At 40.0% G+C, this 22619-nt stretch overlaps 1 protein-coding gene across 3 annotated transcripts in view; it reads left to right on the top strand.

Annotated features, from left to right (window-relative positions):
- Nucleotides 1-12: 12 nt before the first annotated feature.
- EIF4E (eukaryotic translation initiation factor 4E) overlaps nucleotides 13-22619 on the top strand; it is a 31047-nt gene continuing 8440 nt past the window's right edge. The window contains exons 1-5 of one of the 3 annotated variants that reach the window (XM_051789802.1): nucleotides 13-33; nucleotides 16245-16354; nucleotides 17971-18066; nucleotides 20102-20165; nucleotides 22046-22159. In XM_051789802.1, the coding sequence (XP_051645762.1) occupies nucleotides 28-33; nucleotides 16245-16354; nucleotides 17971-18066; nucleotides 20102-20165; nucleotides 22046-22159 (390 nt within the window). In that variant the 5' untranslated portion in view covers nucleotides 13-27. Of the gene's footprint in view, nucleotides 34-7202; nucleotides 7278-8868; nucleotides 8941-16244; nucleotides 16355-17970; nucleotides 18067-20101; nucleotides 20166-22045; nucleotides 22160-22619 lie in introns of those variants that run through there. The other 2 variants (XM_051789801.1, XM_051789800.1) reach the window with 2 other exon arrangements.

A 22619-nucleotide genomic window follows, 5' to 3' on the forward strand; every position in this document is an offset into this window, starting at 1 on the left:
AGAAAAGACTGAGAGCGGATCTCATTAATGCGTGTAAGTATCTCAAAGGTGGGGGTGCCAAGAGGATGGCGCCAGACTCTTTTCGGTGGTGCCCTACGACACGACGAGGAGCGGTGGCTGTAAACTAAAACACAAGAAGTTCCACCTCAACACGAGGAAGAACTTCTTTCCATTGAGGGTGGCAGAGCACTGGAACAGGCTGCCCAGGGAGGCTGTGGAGTCTCCCTCTCTGCAGACATTCAAAACCCACCTGGATGAGTTCCCTTGTCACCTGCTCTAGGTAACCCTGCCGTGGCAGGGGTTTGGACTAGAGGATCTCCAGAGGTCCCTCCTAACCCTAAGAATTCTCTGATTCTGTGAAAAACTTGTGGTTTTCATCAGTGAGGTTATACCAGAAGTTTTTCAAGCATATCTTCTTTATTATGGAGTGTTGGTATGTAGGGCTGTCTCTATGGTTTATAACAATTCTTCCACTCTATTTTTAGCCCAGGTAAAACCATCACAAATTCAACATTCAATGAGGCAGTAACTAAAATTAGAAAAATAAGCTGCAGAGTCATAGTGGCATTGTCACAGGAAGGACACTGATTTTCTTCCTGGAAAGAGAAAGATTAGATACCAGTGATCTGTCATAGAACTAAGTCTGATTAATACACACATTACATTTCTCCTATTTACATGGGTTGGTTGTGAAAAAAGATACTACCTGTGCCTGTGAAGCTGACTGTGCTTATGTTCTCTGAGGATTGTTGTCAAACTTAGTGTCAATATAGAAAAGACCTTTAATATCATCAAGCCCAACTGTAAATGTAGCACCACCATCAAATTCACCACTAAACCATGTCCTCAAGTGCCATATCCACTTGTTTTTTAAACACTTCCAGGGATGGTGACTCCACCACTTCCCTAGGCACTGTTTCAATGCTTTACAACCCTTTTCATGAAGAAATTTTTCCTGCTTCAATGCCATTGACTTCAATGAAACTACTCCAATCCTTTTTCTGATCTTAATACGCAAAATATTCTCTTGATTTCTTGGAATCCAGATAAATCCCCAGAAAGTGCGTTTCAAAGTCCAAACTATAATCTCAGTATTTCCTGCAATTGTTTTATTCCCTGTGGTCTTCTGGCCCAATCTTTAACAAATAATAAAAAAAGCTCTTTATCTCCTAGGCTTAGATGTTAAGTGAAAAATTCTACTTTTCCAGAACAGAAAAGTCTACGTCTTATTCTTTTGTCAGAATAAATGTATTCATATAAATATACTTGATACCTTATGACAGTGTTAATTGGCAAAAAGTGGCTAAGTAGCCCTGCTGACTACAGGACCACAGGAAGAGATAAAGGATCTGACCCTGTTTTGCTGTGTGATAAGCGCTTTCACTAGCACGGTCAAATAACCGAAGGAATTTGATGCCATGCTATTACTGAACCGTAGTTGCTCCTTGTGTTTCTGACATTTCTCACCTTCATTTCTCTAGTATTGATAATACTTGTGTCAGACTACCATTTGTAGAAGGAGTGAATTAGGAAATGTTTCTAGGATGCTTGAAAAATGTAAAGATTACAACTATTATTTTCTTCACCGAGTGAAAATAGCTACGTACTGAGTCATGCAGCTCATGCCATGAGAGCATTTATGTCCAAATTCTGAAGACACGCAACCAGCTGCCAACCAACATCATCAAATATCTTTAAAGGGCACATTATTAAGTTCTTAGTTTAATCTTCTTAAAGCACAATGTTACTGAACTGGCAGAATCACTGTTAAATGACCCATGTTGCTAGCAGGTATTTTACTGTGAAAAATCAGTGCTCCTTTTCCAAGTAACCAACAAACAAAGCTATCAAGCAATGCAGGACAGGTACCTTTGTGCACTTTAGTTGCCTCTGTGCCATTTGAAGAACCCTAAGGAGTTGCAGACATTGTTTACCTGGTTAAGCAGGGTTTGCAAGTACTTGGTGACACTGACATGGTATAAAAACCCTGAAGCATACTGGTTGATCTAGTTCAATGTCTTCTGCTTAAATGTCATCACTTGCGTCTCGATGAGATTTCAGTATAACCAATATTAATAATTTAGGATACTTTACTAAATTTTATGAGCATCTAATTCACATTTAAATTCATATCTGAGTATAACCTCACAATATATTCCTATTTTTGTCTTTCAGTATCCTTGCTTGGACAATGTCAGTAGATGTTTGTGCTCATTTTGCAGTGGTCGACAATGATGCAGGTTAGGAAAAAAGAGGACTCCTGCTCTAACTAGTAGATGAGGTTCCTCCTGTTACTCGGTTTCATTTATTTGTTCTATTTCTGCAAATTCAAAGCAAGCTGTTTTCCCACTTCCTTAGAAAAGCCGAGGATGCCTATATTAATGAAACAGTTTAAAAATATATGTAATTTAAAGAACTGTGAGCACCCTAATTGAGGGATTAGCAAACTTGCATGCTTGTTCTCCTCAGTCTTTGGAAAGAACACAGAGTGCAATTGCTGGTCAACCTAGAATAACAAACTCTGGCAGATTTGACCTAAGATTTGTTGTTGAGATCGTTTTTAAACGGCCCTGTATCATCATTCCCATTGTAAAAATTATGTGGTTTCTATGCTGTTTCAGTGCTTTTGTTTTCCAATTTGGCCTTGATTTTCTGATTTACTAAGTGAACCGACTAATACCTCCTGGAGGTCCATCCACTGACACTTCCCATTATCTGGTGGCACACTCATTCTCACTGGGGAAGTTCACTGATCTTTGCTGTGACCTTCCCTGAGTAGAGCTCTTTTTTCTCTGTCAGGCTTTTCATGTCACTTTCTAGCTGCCTGTCCCTCTGTGTCACAGACAAACGCACAGAGAGGCACATGAGTCAGAAATTTTATAGCCCATTCATGATCCTTGATTTATGTCCATGCTGTCCTCCCAACTTCTCCAAAGTGATGCAAGGCTGGGAGTGCGTAAGGCAAGCAAACAAGGGCAGAAGGAGAGGTCAGCAATGTCTCATGGGTCAGATGGCTGCTGCAAAAAAGCCAGAGCAGCTGGCAGCTGAGACAGCTGCTGCTTAGGAAGAAAATGGCCACTGAATTTGACATTACTTAATTAAGAGAGTGCCTTAGCTCAGGTTCCCCCCTTTGCTTCTCTACAGTGCAGTAGTGGGGGCTGGGCAATCCCACTTTCCCAATGAAACTCCTGGGTATCATAGCTGTCTTCTGTTCAGGCTCATTGAAGACACAATTAAATGCCTCTTTGTTCATCGATAGCTGAAACAATGCAAAAATACCACCCAGGAGCCAGATCACATGCAAATGTGCACTGATGTGGCTTGGCACTTACTGAGATTCTCATACCAAATGCAACAGTTACTAGGTTGTGTATGTCTGTATGGATGGGCATGTAAAAAAAGAGAAACTGCAAAACCATCACAAACGCAAAGACAAATGTCTCAAAGATGGCCACATAAATATATGTAGCATGATCTTAAAAAGTAAGACAGCCCCGTAGGAAACATTACCCAGAGCAAAAGACAAACCTGAGGTCAAGGCAAAACAGTCTTACTATGACCAGAGGGGGGAAAAAAAATTCTTTGTAAACATCCTTGTAAATGAACAGAGTTGGATTGAAGAAATACCTGTCTCCATTTTTCCTCTTTAAGGATTTCAGGTTAATTTTAAGCCCCTGCATCATTCTTTTTCCTTTCAATTGGTGCAGATGCAAACTAAACTACTGAAAGGCCCACTCTAGCCACAGTCCAGTCTGTAGCAGGCTTACTTAAAGCTAATTCCAAGCATGCTTTAGCTGTGGTGAAAAGGAAGATCCTGCACATTCTTTTGTTTTGTTTTGATTGTTCAAGTGGCACTGCCTCTTGCAGCATCTGTATTAATATAGCATATCAAAATTACCGCTGTGATTTAAGAATGGTTCTCTCTGCATTCAAGAACACTATTCTGCTATCCAAGAATCTTGGCATTTTCTAATATATGCATATGAAACCGGTTGTTTTATAATGTGACAAGATCCAAGGAAAACAAGCCACATCTTTTTAAACAAAATGGTGTTTTATAAAAAGCTTTCCTATTTAACCAATAAGTTGCAAGCTTTAAAGAGAGAAACTCCACTGCTTGTAATAGTTGAAAGAATCCATGAATGTGTCTTGAAGTGGTGAAAAATTTTATTCTTTACTATGGAAACACAATAAAAGTCATAGAGTGAAGTTACTTTAGCAGCATTTCTTTACTTCAGCCCCTTCTTTTTTTCCACTATAACTTCAAGGGGTGAGATTTTCTGGTTGTATTGATGATACCTCTTTGCCTTCTATCATAAATTTCATTTTAGTTTGAAGACGATATCACTTGCAAGGCAGCCACATCACTTCTGAGCATCTTCTTTATTATGTGTGTTAGTGACTTGAAGAAAAGATTATGGTAGCTCATAATCCTCTCATTGCTACTATAAGTTGTTGGATAACTTCCGATGTCATCTTTAGAGGCTTTGTGCCTCCATAACTCAAGAAATCAAAGACAAACATACCAAATCACAACACATACTTACTTCCTATTTGCATGGCAATAAGGTGGGCCATGTTCTGAACTCAGTGGTACTATATTCATCTATCTAATTAAACATTGTTAATAAGCATAGCTGTCTGGTAAGGGACTTCATGCTGTTAGCCCTGTGTTGCATAAGAAACATGAAATAGCCAAATGCTATATGACATTCATTGATTTGGTTGTTATCACTCATTTATAGTTCTTCTCAGTAAAATGACTTTCACAGCTATAAAATTTAGGTCTGTGCACTTGGTTCATTGAGAATATAAATAGAAAGTTAAACACAGAAGAAGCTGAAGAAAAAATTATCAGGGAGGAAGACGATTCTGGGTGGATTATCTTTATTTATGTTAAGACACTTAAAGACAGGATTAAAACAGGCAGTCAAAGAATGTGCACGGCTGCCAAACAAGTAAAATGGAATATCAGATCCATCTGGCATTCCCCATTCTGGGAAATAAATAGGAAGACCTATTAATTACTCTATTCACATTAAAAAGCCTATAAAGAATTAGCAGAAACCAAATTGTATAAAATGGGTTAAATGGACAGTATGTCACTGGACAAAAAACAAAGCTGCTGCATGTCTTGGTGTACTTTCTGAATGTACAAATGTAATAGATTATGTTCTTATTTTGCTGTCATAACATGATTTAACATTATCCAGTTTAGGGAGAAATATTTTCTTTCTCAATTTCTGTTTTATTGCTGGGATAAAGATATGTCCTAGTTCTTTTACTTTGAAAACTGTTATGGTATTTATTATTATAAAAGGTTAAGAACTTAAATATATTTTTGTTGTGTTTTTCTTTAGAGATGTGAGGTGGCAGATGAAATATCACTTTATTGAACCCTCTGCCTTTGTCAAACAAAAATCAAATCATAACACTGAACTGAATTCCGTGGCTGGGATTACCTGGTTTAACAGGCTGCCCAGGGGAGTGGTGGAATCACCAGAAAACATGTGGATGTGGTGCTTATGGATATGGTTTAGGAGTGGGCTTGGTGGTGCTGTGTTAACTGTTGGACTCGATCCTAGAGTTCTTTTCCAACATAAACCATTATGTGATTTTACCTCTGCCGACATACGGCTTCCCACGGAGTTGGGGAAGTGAGGGGAAGAGATGGGAAGGCTGCATCAATGGGCTGAGATCAATGGAATGCAGTCCAACAAGGCCAAGTGCTGGGTGCTGCTCTTGGGTCACAACCACCCTCTGCAGCGCTGCAGGCTGGGGGCAGAGTGCCTGGAAAGCAACCCAGTGGAAAAGGACCTGGGGCTGCTGGTCAACAGCAGCTGAGCATGAGCCAGCAGTGTGCCCAGGTGGCCGAGAAGGCGAATGGCATCCTGGCTTGGATCAGGAATAAGTGTGGCCAGCAGGACCTCTGTACTCAGCACTGGTGAGGCCGCACCTCAAGTCCTGTGTCCAGTTCTGGACCTCTCACTACAAGAAGGACATTGAGGTGCTGGAGCCACTCCAGAGAAGGGCAATGAAGCTGGTGAAGGGTTTGGAGGGTAAGTCCTATGAGGAGTGGCTGTGGGAGCTGGGGTTGTTTAGCCTGGAGGCTCAGAGCAGGCCTTGTTGCTCTCTACAACAACTTGAAAAGAGACTGTAGCCAGATGGGGATCAGTCTCTTCTTCCAGGCAATAAGAGACAGGACAAGAGAACATTGCCTCAAGCTACACCAGGGGTGGTTCTAGTTGGAGATCAGGAGGAATTTCTTCACAGAAAGGGTGATTAGACATTGGAATGGGCTACCCAGGGAGGTGGTGGAGTCATCGTCCTGGAGGTGTTTTAAGAAAAGACTGGATGTGGCACTTGGTGCCATGGTCTAGGTGACAGGGTGGTGTTTAGTCATAGGTTGAACTTGATGATCTCAGAAGTCTTTTCCAACCTAATTGATTCTGTGATTCTGGGAAGTGCCTCTCACTTTTCCCTTATCCTACAAACTTCTCTTTCTCCATGTGTGGAAGGCATCCCACCTCCTGGCTTCATTCATTGCTGTCCCGTACTTCCCTGCCAGAAGCGTGAGCGCGCTCAGACACGGGCAATCTCGCTCCTTGGATGCGATGGCATTCCCGACACCAAAATGCAGGTACCTCCTGTCCATCAGGTTCGGGAAGAAGCGGAATTTCATGTTTGCTGCCTTTTTCTGCCTGGTGAGCCAAGGTCACCGGCCGTGTCCCCGGAGTGACAAGTCAATTAAGTGTGGAATCGGCAAAAGATCAAATTCAATGAAACAAACAAAGCGCGTGACCCGAAACACCGTGCCCGTCTGCGGAGAGTGAAAGTTCTACTATGCCGGTAGCTTTTCCCTGGGGAGCACCGGGCAGCTAAAACCACTTCTCACGAGCCACCCCCTCCTGCATGGCCAATCCCAACGTGCCCGTTCCCGGTGTGGCCGGGGGACCAGGGGATGTGAATCCCGGCGACTCCCGAGCGCCCCGGCGGCTCCGGCGCTTCCCGAGGGCGGGCGGTGCCACCACTGCCGCCAGGGGGCGCCACCCCTCGGCCGCCCGCCCCTTCCTGCCCGGGCGGGAGCGGGAGGGCTTCCCGGCGTCCCCCGCGCCAGAGGACTACACCTCCCGGCGGGCACCGCGCCACAAACGGCCGCCGGCTCCACGTGACCTCCGGGTGGCCAATCGTGTGTGGTCCGCGGCCTTTACCCGCCCCCGCCCCGCCTCGCGGCGCGTCGGCGATCCGAGCGCTGTAAGATGGCGGCGGTGGAGCCGGTGAGTGCCGCGCTCCCTTCTCCCGCCCGCCTCATCCTCGCCTTTCTCCCGCGGCATCCTCCTCTTTCTTCTTCTCCTTCTCTTCCTCCTCCTCCTCCTCTCATTCTCGAGCCGCCGGCCGCGGCGGGCGCCTGGCGGAGCGGGCGGGTGGCCGGGGAGGCCGGCGAGGAGCGCACGCTCGCCGGGGCTCGGCGGGGGAGGGGGCCGCGGGGCCGGGGCCGTGGCTGTGCCGGCACCGCCGCCCTGGTGCGGGGGGCGCGGGCGCGGCTCCGGGAGGGCCCGGCGGGAGCGGGTTTGGCGGCCCGGCGGCGCCCATTGTGTGTCGGCCCGGCGGCCGCCCGGCCCGGCCGGCGCATGTGGCGCGGTGGGGGTGGCCATGTTGGTTCCCGCCGCCGCGGCCGTCCGGGAACCGCGGGGCGGCTCCTGCCAGAGCGGGAAGGGCCGGGTGCGCCGCACTCACAGGGCCCGAGGGGCCCCACGGGGAGGGGGCGAGCGGTCGGTGTGTCCCAGAGGCGCTTCTGGGGCAGCCGGAGCGACAGCGTGGCTGCTGAGACTGGGTAGACGGAATTACCCTTTACAGGCTGTGTCATCGTTCTGGATAAAAGTTATAATTTTATTCAAGTTTTTATATATATATATCTCCACCTTTCATGATAATTAAGTAATTCTTTCTTTTTCCAGGTGTTAAATTATGGTCATGGTACTATGCTCCGTCTTATAAATGTTGCCCCCAGCCTGCGCTTCCATAATGAGCTGAAGCATCTGGAAGTGATCCAAGTGCAGTTGTTATTCTAATCCCACATGATTGTGTATCATGAGGAGTAGACAGCAGAAAGCTGGGTGTTAGTGTTTCAAGAAAACACAGCTAGGGAAGGCTGGTCTCTTGCTGCTGCACTTACCAGCTGTGGTTAAATAGCCAGTCTGCTCTTTGGAGATGCTTTGTAACATTTAGGCAAAAACTACTTCAGTTTGAAAATCACTGGGTTTAAATAAAGATTAACCTTACCTTTCTGTGTAAGGGACATTGGTCCTTCTCCTAATGGTTTTCATCAGTGAACAAAAGAAAAAATTTCTACCCACAAGGAAGAGATTTAGGTTAGTCAGCATTTATAAATTCCTTGGCAACAGTTCTGAACAGGAAGAATGTCAGTTATTAATACAGGAAGACAGACCACCAGCAGCACCCTTCCCATGTTCTCCAGCCACAGTGTTACACTTGTTTTGCCATCCAAAGGCCAGTCTTTCTGAGCTGTAGCCCATGTATCTGAAGACGAGAGCTTACTGTCAGTGCAGTGCTCTGTTATGGCTGTGGAACTTGGCAGGAATTGTGATAAATAATTTTTAATATTCATAGCCTCTAAAAATTGAAATTACTCTGAAGGCCAGGCTGTGTGAGGCTGTCTGCACCATGCTGCTGGCACAAGCCTGTCTTTGCAGCGTTTTCTCCACTGTTTATACATCAGTGTTAAGCTGGACATGGAGGTAGATCAGGGCCCTAATTTAGCCAAAAGCAAACAATTGATCTTGCCACACTATTTCCTAGCAGGATTGATTTGCCAGATCCAGCTCACCACGAGCAGTCATGCTAAGCCAGTAGAAGTCGAAGATGCGGCAACACAACTGTTCAAGTAATGCAGTTGTTCGGTGTTCTGCTGTAGCTGAAGTATGTTTGACTTGGGGAGTCAGATATTGGCTGTGCTTGCTTACTTTCAAATTGAAGTAAATAATAAAGTTTTTGTTTGTCCTCTTAGGTGGCTCACTTCTCCTGCCTAAGCTTAAGGTTAGACGTGTGTAGTGACCGAGGTCAGAAGATGCGCAATGTCACGGAAATGCTGTTGCTTTCCACTCGAACAATTAAATTGCGTGTGTGGTTAGGATTACCTCTTGATCATAGGGAAGCCTTTCTGTTCCTGACCTTCAAAATCTGGACATGAGTTTCTAGAAATGTCATCTGTGATGCTTCCCTGGTGTGAAAATGTGTTTTTTGGGAAATGCAAAATATGACTGAGCGTGGGTTTGTTTGGTTTGGTTTTTTTTTAAAGTAGGCTCCTACTAAAATCATTGCTTCTTACTTCCATGCTTTCAGATTAAGAAGCTTGAAAAATGCTTCAAACTCTTCACAAATATAAAAACTTAAATTTAAAGTTGTGTAGAGAGTCCCATGGAAGCTGCTAAGAAAAAGATGATTATTCTAAGTAAATGCAGACCTACTGCACAGGGGTTTACTTCTCCACTGCAGGGAAGACTTAACCCTTTGCAACACTGACAGGTTAAAACTCATTTTTTTTCTCATGTGAACCAGATTTTTTTCTCTTAAGAATATTCTAGGTTAATTTGTGGGAATATGCAGGAGTGTGTCCTGTTCAAGTGTTCTCACTGTAGCCTTTGAGGATTAAATGTGATCAGATAACACTGTGTAAAAGTCAACAAAGTCAACAACAAAACCAGTAGTAATGCTTTAGTAAATAGTAGTTTGCCAAAGGTGACTTTAAATTGTAACTGCCTGTAACTTTTCAGTGCATATGAATCTGATCCCTCATCATTCAAATTGGAAATGGGTGTCATGGTTCTTTTATTATATTTTTGTGTAATGGCAGTTATTGTTGTAAGTGCAATTCTTAGGAATTTAACTCTGCACTTGAGGATACAAGGGTGAAATTTCAATTACCTAGAATTTGAAAAAATGCTTGTTTAAGCAGCTAATTATCAGTAGGTGGGACTCAAAACTTATTTTAAATGAAACTATTATCTTAAGGGCTTACATAGTGGTGTAAGGCCTTGAAATTCTGGAAAGTTCAAAATAGCTCCTAAAATTCAAGGTAGGCTGAAAGGTATTTCTTTTGTGTTATTTGCGGACAGATAGCATGTAAGATGAGTGTTCAGCTTCAGACTTACTCTTTTGCTGGGTGTTTCTGCTGTAATAGTTGATGACCTGCTGCGGTTGAAGTCAGTGCAGCATTGAGCTGCAGGATTGTGAACACAGTTGCTTGCTCATTGCATTTTCTGAAAAGATACAGGACAGATATGTCTGTCATGCTGTTTAATAATTGAGAATATCTGTTACAAGTTCTTGTAAATTTCTGTCTGAATACAAAGCTTCCTCTAAGAGGAGGAGTATGTCGGACAACTTAAATCTTTTGAGATAAATATTTTTTAAAAGCAATTTTGAAAAATTACATTTCACACAGCATATAAAATACCAAGCTTATTTCAAGGTAATGCATAAAAATAGCATATGAGACTGAGCTGTGTTTCATTTACCAGTACTGCCTGCAGGTGTGGAGATACATGGGAAACTTTGAGAAAATGTGCTCTGTAAAGTAAAGGTTAGTTTGAATTTTGAGGGGACAGAGGGGAGAATCAAATAAGGGATTTGGTAGAGAGCCGGCATTGAGGAAGAAAAGTGCACACTTTAAAAGTGAATTAATGCGACTTTCTCCTTAAATTTTTCTTTCACTTTTGAAATATTCTAAAGTCAAGGCTAAACCTGAGTTTAGAAACTGTTTTTAGCTTACAACAGTCCTCATTTCTTGAAGTTCGAAAGCCTCTTGCTCTATAAAATGTTCACGTTATGAAGGTAGCAAGTGTGTGATCTACAGATTTAAGGGTACTGTGTAATATAAATGTCTTGTTAGCTACCTGAAAGTGGCAACTTGATTCTGTATAGTGGATGCAAGGCAGAAAAATTTTAACTTTTTAAAAGTCTTTTTTTTTCCCTAAATGCACAGAGCAGTTGTTTAAATGAATGATCTTTTAAACAGTAGTCTGTCTGTCTCGAGCTCAGTGCTGTTTATCAAAGTAGCTTGTGTGTATTGCATCCTTTACAAGCATCAGGCATACCAGTAGTGTGTCCAGCACTTTGTGTTTGAAGACTGACCTCTTGACCATTGACATTATATGTTGTTTTAAGTTCTTTTCTGAAGATTGAATGTGTTCTAATTTTTCATCTGATAGAGAATTCTATGCTTAGTTGTACCAGTGACTCAGTATACTCATGGAAATTTGGAGTGGTGGTTTTGTGTAGAGGTGTGTGGGGAGATCAGAGGTTTTTTGTCCTTTGAGTCATCTGAACTGTTCTCCTCAGTGTTTTGGGAAGTTTTTGTTTCCTTGTTAGAGTGCCTTAGAACTAACAAAATGTTAGATGTGGAAAGTCATCCCATGGATAGATTTTTATGTTCTAGTAGCAAAGGCAGCAGCAGAGTGCTGACTGGTGTGAGGGGTGTTAGCACAAGGGCAACTTGCTTGGGCAGCTACAGAATCACAAAGATATTGAAGTGTTTTGATGTTCCTTGTAACTTGTTTGATAATGCTAGTTGGAAGGTTGTGAGTTAAATGGATACATTCAAGTGTATGTAACCCATTTTTCAGAAGTCAAAAGGGCTATAAATATCCTTTGCATCTTTTAAAGCTGAGGTGATGATTAGTATAAAACCTCTGACTTTTTCTCTTAAGCCTTTTGTTCCTGTCCTCGTGTACACGTGTTGCACTTCAGTTGTAATTTGAGAGGATGTCACTCAGTTAAAATCAGGTTCTAACATTTGTGTTCTTCCTAAAAATCTGTGGTGTTCTAAATGATGCTATATGCAGTTAGGATAGTCGCTCTGTATTAGGCCTTGTTATGTCACATCTAGGAATCTTTTCTCTGTCCTGGTGTCTGGAAGTCTACTTCACACTGTTAAATTGGTAACAGGTGCCTGTTAGTACCACTTTTCCAGTTGCTCTTACACTACCTGTGGTGTTTACCGCTGTATGCTCATTCCTCAGAGTTGCATATCAGATTGTCGCTTGGCTTGTTTTCTTACAGAACACAATACTTGCTTCTTGGGTGGGCTTTAATCCTTTTTGTTCTGTCCAGAATATTTTTAAATAAATAGCTCTTGATTTTGGGTCTTGCGAATTGTTATCCCGACTGTAGCATAGCAGCAGTCATGTGCAAGAAGCAGAAGAACCAGGAGACAGTCAACATGTTTTTCCCTATATATCAGATAACTGGCACATACAGGTTTCTCATTCTGCTGTAAACCCTAAATGAGAAGGTGAAAACTCTGGAATGTGACTTATTTTGGTTTAGTGCAAGAAACCTTTGGAAGCCTTTTCCACTAATTAATTCTCTTAGCCTTCACCAAAAGTGCATAATAGTGCTGAGTTACATCCTTTTAGGCAATAAATGTTGCACTCCCTCAACTGGTCTTGCCGAACAACTTCCGTAGACAATTAATGACACAAACGTGGTCTGGGCAGCATCTGAAAAACCCTTGGTAAAACCCAGTCAAGCTTGTTGTTCTCTTCAATAGACAAACCTGATGAGGCAGTTTTTACTGTAAATGCTATTTGTTTCCTGTCCTGGTGACACGCACACCTTCCTTTGATATGTTGGTCATTATGTGCTGTGGAGAAAGAGTAAATAGCACCAATTAAATCTGTAAGTGTCAAAATCCAAGTAATGTGCAGATACAGTCATTAAATGCTGAGTAGGCAGATGTTTCGTGGACTTTTGCAAGCTGATTCCTACATCAAAAACCATGTGGGTAGTGAATAAATGTCACTTTTAATTATGTGCTGTCCTGTGTATGAGAAGTGGGATTGGCCATATGAAGCTTTCCTGTTTATCTGGTAATACTACTTTATTTTATGACATACATTTTAAAAGCAGCAAACCAAATGGTTACTTAGTTTAGTTCTAGATGTGAAGTCGATTTTAGGTTAAAGAATGCATTAGTTGTGAGCAATAGTCAAGTATTAAGAAGGATTTTAGATTTAGTAGACCAGAAACTACTGGTGGAGTCAATCTGACTTCAGGTTAATAGTGTTGCAATATTAAGGTTTCAAGGTGTGAATTGGTAAAATGTGGACAGTGTAACATTAATTCATGTAGTATTTATAGAATAGAATTCTAGATAATTTCCTGTAGAATTTCTTGGATACCAGGGGTGGGCTTTGAATGACAATTAGTAAACTTACATACTTCCTATTTGACTAATAATGAAAAGTGCTTTCATATACAAACACTTCAGTTTCATAGTCAGAAGAGTGAGATAAATGTAAGATGAAAAAATAGGAGCTGATAACAATTAACCAGCCAAAAATTAAAATGTTTCTTTTTGTTTTCCTTGATGGCTGTGGGAAATATAAGGAAGTGAAAACCACCTGCTTTAGGCTTCTGTCTGAGACCAGCCACAAAACTGTTTTGTGATGAAAAGCTCTACTTCCAACTTCATACCTGGCACATAGAGCTGTACCTATCCTTGATGGGGCAGCCTGGTGTTTAAAAAAAATAGTTTATTCTGGCTGGGTTAGTTTTTGAGGGGAGTGGCACAGTCCTGAGTCAAGGTCATAGTTAGCTAGACCTTGGAGGTAAGCTGTCACGTTCTGTTTTTGGACAGGAGCTTGAAATAATGGTTAGTCCGAGTTTCATTAATGCTTTGTAGCTTTCTAAAGGGACTTGTTATTGTTGTGGCTTAACTAAAATGTGCTGAGTCAGATATCTTTCATTTGTAATTGTGCAGAGGGGGACTGTTGGTGTACTAGGCAGGTATGGAGGCTCATTGGTTTGTTTGTTTTGGTGGTTTTCTTTTTTTTAACTGGACGTGCTACCTTAATCCGTTTGGATATTGTCTTGTATTGGAAGTTATGAAACAGCATAGCTCATGTCCTCAATGGCTTTGTATTGATTGTTTCAGTTTATAGTTATGACACTTCTGGAAGAGTGACAGGTAGACTTTGGTGTTAGTTCTTTGTATATTGAAAGCTAGTTGCTGAGCAAACGTGAATGAGATTCTCAACTGAAATTATTTTTGGAAGATAGACTCACTCTTGCTGAATGCAGACTATTTGTAAAAATTTTAGTATAATAGCACTTGTAAATGAGTTGTAAATATTAGATATCACAACTGCAGAGTATTGTGAATGAAAGCAAACTTTAGCACAAAACCTAGTGCTATTCCAAAATATCAACAAGATTTTTCTTGTATGGTCACTGTATTTGCACATGTAATTTTTCTACATCTTCTAGTTAGAAGTCCTTAAAGGGGCAACAAATTTTAGTTGTCTGTACTTGGCTTTTTGTAATTCAACATAGATGATAAATTGAATGAGGAAATATTGCAGTGCCTCCTTGATGTATTCTACAGCTGGTTGTGTGTAGTTGAAGATGTATGTTTGATACCATCAAGTTAAACATGAATGGGGGTAACACTAGAAATTTTATTCTAGGTAGAATTTGAAGAACATAGTAAGTTTTTTGAAGATCTGTTTAGCTTTTTATAGTATTACACTGGAGGAGATATGACAGATTGTTCAATACTGTTTTTCCATGGGTTTGTTAGTGATGATCCCTTTGGATAATCTTCAGAAAGCATTTAGTTTTATTAGGAGGCAGGAATTTGCCCCTTGTACTGTATAAATCAAAGCACTGGCCTAGTGCTCCTGTTAGGCCTTCACACTTCAGTCTCTTTGCTGTGGACAGGGGTGCATGTGAAAGTATTTGAAATGTAATGTAAACTAGCTTTTGAACTGAGGTGTTTTTCTAGGTGAGCTGTTAAACTAAAGCATACTTGATTATTTTCAACCATAAAGGAGTAGCTTCTCTGATGTAAAACGTATCGTGGTTAATAATGCTAAATATATTGATAATGAAAAGAAAATCCCTGTTAAGCCAGATCTTTAAGTGTTATCAGAAGAGCTTGCCAACTGGGTCTGTGAAGATTGAACAGTGTTATCACTTCCAATCCATTCCACTTTTTTCAGCAGTTTTGGTGTGATGATAAACTGAGTTGTGTGGAAGCCTGGAGTAAACTGTTCCATTAATTAAATGACTTACCATTACTTAATCCACCCCATGTTAATTTGTTCTCTTAAGACCACAGAGTTTAAATTACTTCTTAAATACTACTTTTGCATTGCCGCATTTAGAAATGTCTGGAGTCTTTGAGTCTGTAGTTAGCTTTTGTTTGTATTACTGAAGTGATTTTTCTTTCATGGGGACAGCTGTATAGGCATTTTTGTGTTAGCTGTAGGGAATGAGCTATAGTCATCATTCCATGTTTCTGTGATTTTTCTAGCATGGACTGCCAGATTAGGGAGAGACGGTGGTAACTGGCAGGGACACTTGGCCTCACAATAAACCTTTGTATTCCCTGATTTGAAGGAATGGCATTAGAATTTCAAACCTGACACAGTGGCTTCTTGAACTGAATGATGAGCCTGAGAGAGTTTGCATGCAAAGAGAATATATTTTACTATTTTGTGTTTAAGAATCTTAAACATTTCTATCACTATTTCTAGACAGTTGAAAAAATAACACTTGGAATCAGTCTAATCTGTACTAAATCAGTAATTACATTTATTTCAGTTTGAAATTTGAGAACATATGCATGTTTAAATTCTGCTGTTTGGTTGGTGATGATGTTGCAAATACAAAGATAACTACTAACTGGCTTGGCTTCTATCTACTTGCAGTAGTGGATTTCAGACCTCAGAAAAGCAGGTCGCTCTTCTACTTGTCTTAGATTTTTCTAAATAACAGGGACTGTACACCTGTTTCCAATAATGCTTTGTCAGAAACTAATTAAAAATAATTTTCCTTCTGAAATTATTACTCTCTAAATTTATTTTAGATGTGCATATTCCAGATAACATAGTATATTGTATATTTCTGAAGTAACTCTCAAAACTGTTTCAAAATGACACCAGTATGTAAAGTGAACCATTCTGAAAACAAATGACATAGGAAGCAAATCACCGAACAGCAAAATGTGAATTCCTGCAGTTAGTATTTATTGTAGGGCCTATTCAGATGTTGAAGAATAAAGGGATACAAATTGTGCTTCCATGATGTGATTTAGGCCCTCTAATCAGAATTAATTGTAGGAACTCTTGGCTTCAGCCTTCTTAAAGTTACTTCAAAGAACAAAATCACCTCAATAAAAATTGAGAAGGAATGTATTAATAACTCCTTTCTTCAAACAGGAAACCACTCCCAACCCCCCTCAACCTGCAGAAGAGGAGAAAACCGAGCCAGCACCTAGTCAGGAGGTTGCCAGCCCTGAACAGTATATTAAACATCCACTACAAAACAGGTAAATAGTACAGAAGCATGATTGTAGTTTTGCTAAAGACAGAAAAATGCCTGTGGCTTTGCAGTTCTTGTTTACCTTGCATTTTCTAGCAGTATTTTGACAGTTCTTGAGGAGTTTTTTTGAGGATTTTTGCAATGGGGTTGCAGATTAAATAGAATCTGATCCAACTGTTAATATTCAGAGTCTTTTCAGATAGTGCAGTTACAGAAGGTGAAAGTCTTTGCAAATTTTAAATATGCAGCCAGGTACTTGGAAAGAGCATGGCTTTGCTTTTAGTTGGAGATGAGCAGAGCTTTTGTTGCTTTTGTCTGGTGTGTTTTAATAGGCTGACACTGAGCTGAAGGTGCTGTCCAGCAGAACTGGAAAGCCTTGCCTTATACTTGGGTAAATTAAGGTGCCAGTGGTAAAAACTTGTAGTTAAAATTATACTTAAACTTAGTGAAAAATCCAAGCCTTCCTACAGCTTCAAAGAGACCAGCTAGGAAGTAATTTTCTCCAAATCAGCTGAAGAGTTAATGTGGGATGTTCAGTACTTTGTGTTAGTAGGTAGGCACTGCTCCAAAGTGAACCTTTTGCCAAGTGACACCTTACTCTTTTCCTGAGTTTTGAGTAAGTGTGGAAAACCATGCTACCCTGTAGTGCTATGCTGCATCCCATTTTCCTTGTTGTCTTTCAGCTTCCATCCTTCCACTATTTCCTCAAAACGCCTTGAATAAATTGGTGCTGACACTCCTTTACAAGTGGTAGTGAGGCTATTACTGGAAAGGAGTAAACTTGTAAAACAAGATTTGGAACATCAGGAAGGGTCAGTTGATTGATCAATAGATTCATATCTGGTAACTTAAAGTTCTTTTCTGTGAGAAGATAAATCTACTCTAGTGCAAACCTGAGTGATTTCAACACTACTGAAACGATTGGAGTGAAAAATAAACCTGTTAATTAAATGCCTCATTGGGTATTCTGTTCCAGCTTTTTAAATGTTGCATTTTAGATCCAGAAAGAGAATCTTTATGTGAAAGGTTTGATTTATAATGTGTTGAGATTTGTATTCAGTAGAGATGATTTTTTTCATTTAGTCTTGTCTTTATTTCTGCCGATTTTAGAACTTGAAACAATGAACTTGTGGGAGTTTAAGAATGTTGCTATTAGTAAGCTTAAGGCAGCTTCCCTTTTAAAATGTATGCTTTCTTTTATGTGCATGTATAGCTTTGGAGTGATATAACTAGCTTATGTAACCTCTACAAGGAAATTACTGGACAGGGAGCTGTGCTGCTGGTTTTATTAGTTGTTGGTTTAGACCATAATCAGTTATTTGTGGTAGGGGACTGCAGTTTAGTAGTGACTGCAAGGAGAAATGGCACATATGAAGTGTAGAGTCTTAGTAAAGTTCCAAAAATATTTAAAATGTTTACCTAAAGGGATTGATCAAATCTGCCATGATTCTTGTAATGGGAACACAAATATCGTTATCTGTGAAGTATTTGAGAACAGAATATATCATGTAGCTTATTGATGAAAACTGACCTCTGTGCTGATTAATATCTTAAGGTTTGCAATTACTTTGGATATAACAATACTAATTATTATATTTTTTTATGCACTTTATTTTCCTTTAGATGGGCACTCTGGTTTTTTAAAAATGACAAGAGCAAAACTTGGCAAGCAAATCTTCGTCTTATCTCAAAGTTTGATACTGTTGAAGACTTTTGGGCGTAAGTAAAAATTTTTCAATCTGCATGGTAATTCTGGGATTTGTTGGCAAAGCTTATGTCAAAGTCAAAAAACCTGTTAAGTACTCCATTAACCCCAAGTTTTTTGGGTGTAATCTGAAATATTTGCAAAATTGAAGGTGAAGTCTATGCCTTGTGGTAGAATGTCACCTTTGAAGAGAACGTCAATGGAAAAGTTGTTCACAGTTCAAATGCACGTTGTCTTGCTGTAACACTGCAACACTGCTTATATTCATATGTACATGACACATGTAGAAAATCTTATTTGTGCAGTAGCTATCTCATAGAAGCATGGACTTGTAAATTCTGATTGTCACTTCCTTGCCCCTACATTTTCCCTCTTGACTAAATTCTTGGGCTGCTGTCTCGCTGCACATGTTCAAGGGTACCTGAATCTTGAGCAGAGTACTTGAGATTCATGCAGATTAATGGCACCCCTAAAAGAAGTGTGTTAGAGGTTACAGAAGAAATTACCTTCATTCTAATTTGAAGGTCTGTGAAAGAATTTAGGCTTCCAAAGCTTTTGAAGGTAGACCCGTACTTTCCGAACAGTGGCTTCAGTCAGATTTGGGTGGTTGGCTTGAAAGATTTTGCCTGCCATAATGATGAAAATGTAGAGAAAATGCAAGTGGCATGAAATTGAGGGTGAAAAAAAGCACTGTTGCTTTCTTAGTGTTTTATGCTACATTGAGTGGTAGGGTTTTTAAAGTTTTTGTTGCATACTTTTTTTGAATGTGATCAGCAAGGAAGAGACATGGTGCCTTAGCAGAATAAGATGACTAATTAGCACAAATAGAGAGGAAAAATGCTTTTACATTTTCAGGAACTTCATCAGTGCAGTTGTCACAGGGAGGGGAATGAGATTCTGGGCTCGTAACCAGCTTTCCCATTCCTACTCTGGGAGTGATTAATAGTTGAGTGAACCGTAGTTTGCAGACTTGTGGTATGTGATGTGAGCTTTAAACAAATTTCGCTGCCCTATTAAAGTTGTTTAAGGGTAAATTTTTGAACTCCTATAACCAAGATTGTTTGGGTAATGAAAAGAAGTGCTTAATGGAGATGTCTGCAGTGAGGGTATAAAATCAGTCAGAAGCAACTGAGAAGTTAAACCTCCTTTATGGTTGGAGTGAGGAATAGGTGTGTTCTTCTGGGAAGAAAATGTTATGGTCAAGATACACATTTACCAGCTTGCTTCTTTTAAGTTTAATGGCATTGTAAATTCCTGTACCTGATTTCTCATTGTTAGGACATCACACTAATTAATTTTCTTTTTGATGCTGAACTGTGCCTAATGTTAGTCTTGGGCTGCAGGTTGCTGTAAGATGTGCAGGCAGAAGGGAACAAAAGTAATCTCTCTCCTTGCTAGAGGAGGAGACAGTATGTACTCCTTTGAATGTTTTTCTCTGAATTGCACAGTTGTAAATTTAATTCTGAATATAAATTTTGTTTTGTTGTCAATCATCTGTTCTTGCCTTTTGAGTCCTTAATTCAAACTATCAGGCCTAGAACATTTAAACCTAGAGTACTGTATTAAATTCCTAAATCTTCATTCACAAAGCCTAGCCATGATGATGACTGTATTAAATACAAAGTCGATTACTTCTCTTTAAAAACTTTCTCTGCAGTGAGATTAGCTTTAGAAATATGAACAATTATTCCATGTATGTATATGTCCAGAATACACATATACACATGTATGCAGGACTTGTTGCCATGGAAACTCAGTGAGTTACATTCCTAATAACTTTGTTAGAGTTAGGTTTAGAAGAGGCATTGGTATAGGAACCCTACAAGTGTTCATTAACTGACTTCCATTCTGCTGCTTTAAGACCAGAGCATCTTTAAAGCAAGTGCTTTTATACTGTTGAAAAGTACTTAAGAAGTAGGATTGCTTTTGAAATAACTTAATTACTCTTTAATTTTTGGGTCTTGTTTGGTCATATGTCTTAGATTCTTTAAGAATTTTGTACTGTAAAATGATGCTTAGTTTTTAATCCCACTTTTTTCCCTCCAATAGTTTATACAACCATATCCAGCTCTCTAGTAATTTAATGCCTGGCTGTGACTACTCGCTCTTTAAGGTATGCTTGCTAACCTTTTTTTTTTTTTTTCAGTTATGGATGTTTATGGATGATTTCCTGACAAAGCAAGATACTGTCCAGATATTTTACTTAAGACATTTAGGAACATGGTTGGGAGTATTCTAAAGGTGTTAAATTTTTTTAGAAAGTCCCAATTATGTGCTGTCTGAAAATCAGGCTGTCACTAACTTCTGAAAATGCAAGTACTTGCTTTAACACTCAGACAGTACATTTTAATCTGTTACTGTTTGTCTCCGTTCTACATTTGAGATTTGTGCAAATAATTGTGTAAATTTTTATAATATGAAAGGTTTTCCAGCTCTGTCACTTGATGTGAAATGAGTTAAAATGTCTGTGGGAGGCAGCAATGTTTTCCAGTATTCTTTACGGATTCTACTAGCCAAGTGGACAACGCTCCTATTAATTTTCATGCTGCCAATTAAATGATGTATTACTTGTGTATGAAATAGAAAATTGTGCTCAACACGGACACATAAAGCATGCTGAGGAAGTGCCCAGACTGGTGAATAGAAAATGCTTATGGGAAAGGGCACATGAAATCATGCCTCAGCTGGAGTGGAGATCTGAATTGGAGCTCTAAATTAAATCCTTACCTCTTAGAAGTGCTTCTAACATACAGCTTCCTTTCTGGATTCAAATATCTAAATAGTCCCTGAAGTACTGGTGCCTGGTTCCTCCTTTGCTCATAAAGCCCAGCAATGGGCTGGGACTCCTCAGCAAACTGTACATTATTTGTAAACCCCAGCAGCTTTAGATAGTGAAGAGGTGCTGCTGATTGGGTTTGGGAAGGTAATGATATTCTAAGTGACTGAAATTCCTTACTAGAATTTTTAGAAGCTGTAGGCCCTTCAGAGGGTAGGATATCTATGGATCATACTTGTATTTTTCACATGAATCTTAAATTTATGTTTTAAGTACATGTATCTATCCTGTGTTTGCTTATCATCAAGCAGTAAAAACTTAAATATATAACTGAAACAGGTATAACTTGGCAACTGTTGCAGGCTCATGAGCCATCTCTTACTGTTGTCCTTCAGCTGTGACCTCCTAAGAGTGGCTCTTAAAGGTGATGAAGTAGTTTAAGATCTGCAGCTGCCAGTGAGGGTGTTATATTTAAAGTGAGCTGGCACCACTCCACATCCTGCACGTTTAACACTTTTTGTTTTCAGCCTAAGTTCTGTAGTGCAGTTCTCTTAATGGACAGTTCTTAACCAAATTCCTTTGTCTAGACAATTACTTAGTTTTTGAATGACCTTCTGAAGTGCAACATAGCTGGTGGATCAGCACATCCAGTCATTTAATTCAGTGCAGGGCCATTGGTAAAATGTGAATCAGAACTTACTTTGAAATGCTGTGTTGATTTTTTTCTTTTTTTTTTTTTTGTCCTGACAATGAAACCCCTTTTTCTCACCTTGTGTGTGAAGAAAGTCAGTGAGGTAGACTGCCAAAGGTGTCTGTTTCAGTGAAATAGTCTGTATGCATAAGTGAAGCGCTTGGCTGACATTGCACTGAGTCCAAAGCATAAAATAAGGACTCCAGATAAAATTAGCAGCTACATTCTAGTTTCATGCAGGGCAAAGTGGGTGGTTGACTTTACCTGTTGCCTCAGGTTTTTTTAATGTAATATGTAGCTAAGACTTGCCTGGGCTGTGAGTCTTCTGTAGAAATAAAGATTAATTAGAGAAAGTGTACTTGTTGAGCTGTTTTGGAACTTTGGTATTGTTGTGAGACAGTGTTTAATGATCTTAATCTATACATTTTTTTTCTTAACTTAGTATTTCAGCTGTCATTGGCCTTTTGGTTATTCTATAGGAAAAATACAGACTGAGTCTAATGTAACTTCTGGCCATTTTTTGCAGGATGGGATTGAACCCATGTGGGAAGATGAAAAAAACAAGCGAGGAGGACGATGGCTAATTACACTAAACAAACAGCAGAGACGAAGTGACCTTGATCGCTTCTGGCTAGAGACAGTAAGCACTATGGCCTGACTAGTTGCAGCTGAGGAGTCTTGTGTTTGCATTAAAATATTTTTAACTGGTTTGATCTTTGTGTGCCACACTAATCTTCTAAACTTCTTGTCAGCAGTGTCCTGTAAGTTTTGATTGACAGGCTGTATTTGAAACATGATTTTTCAATAGTGATCCTTAATGTAGTTGTATTCTGTTCAATACTTCATTGTAACAGGCAGAGAGATCTCTGCAGGGCAGATTAATCTTTTCCTGTGGAATGTACAGAGCAGCTGTTGAGCTACTGTGAAAATACTACGTTGTTCTGAGTGTAACTTGCAGATTCAACTGCTGGAATATAAAAATTTGCTTTACAAATACTTCTGGAAATATGAATAGTTCTCAGGTTTTGGCCTTGCTGAAACAAGGGACTTTGATTTATTTTTTTTCTTCCTGTTTTTATCTTAACACCAGGGCAGGCAAG

Source organism: Manacus candei, unplaced genomic scaffold, assembly GCF_025592945.1.
Source record: "Manacus candei isolate 608988 ecotype Guabito, Panama unplaced genomic scaffold, ASM2559294v1 h1tg000028l, whole genome shotgun sequence".
In the NCBI taxonomy this organism is placed as follows: domain Eukaryota; kingdom Metazoa; phylum Chordata; class Aves; order Passeriformes; family Pipridae; genus Manacus; species Manacus candei.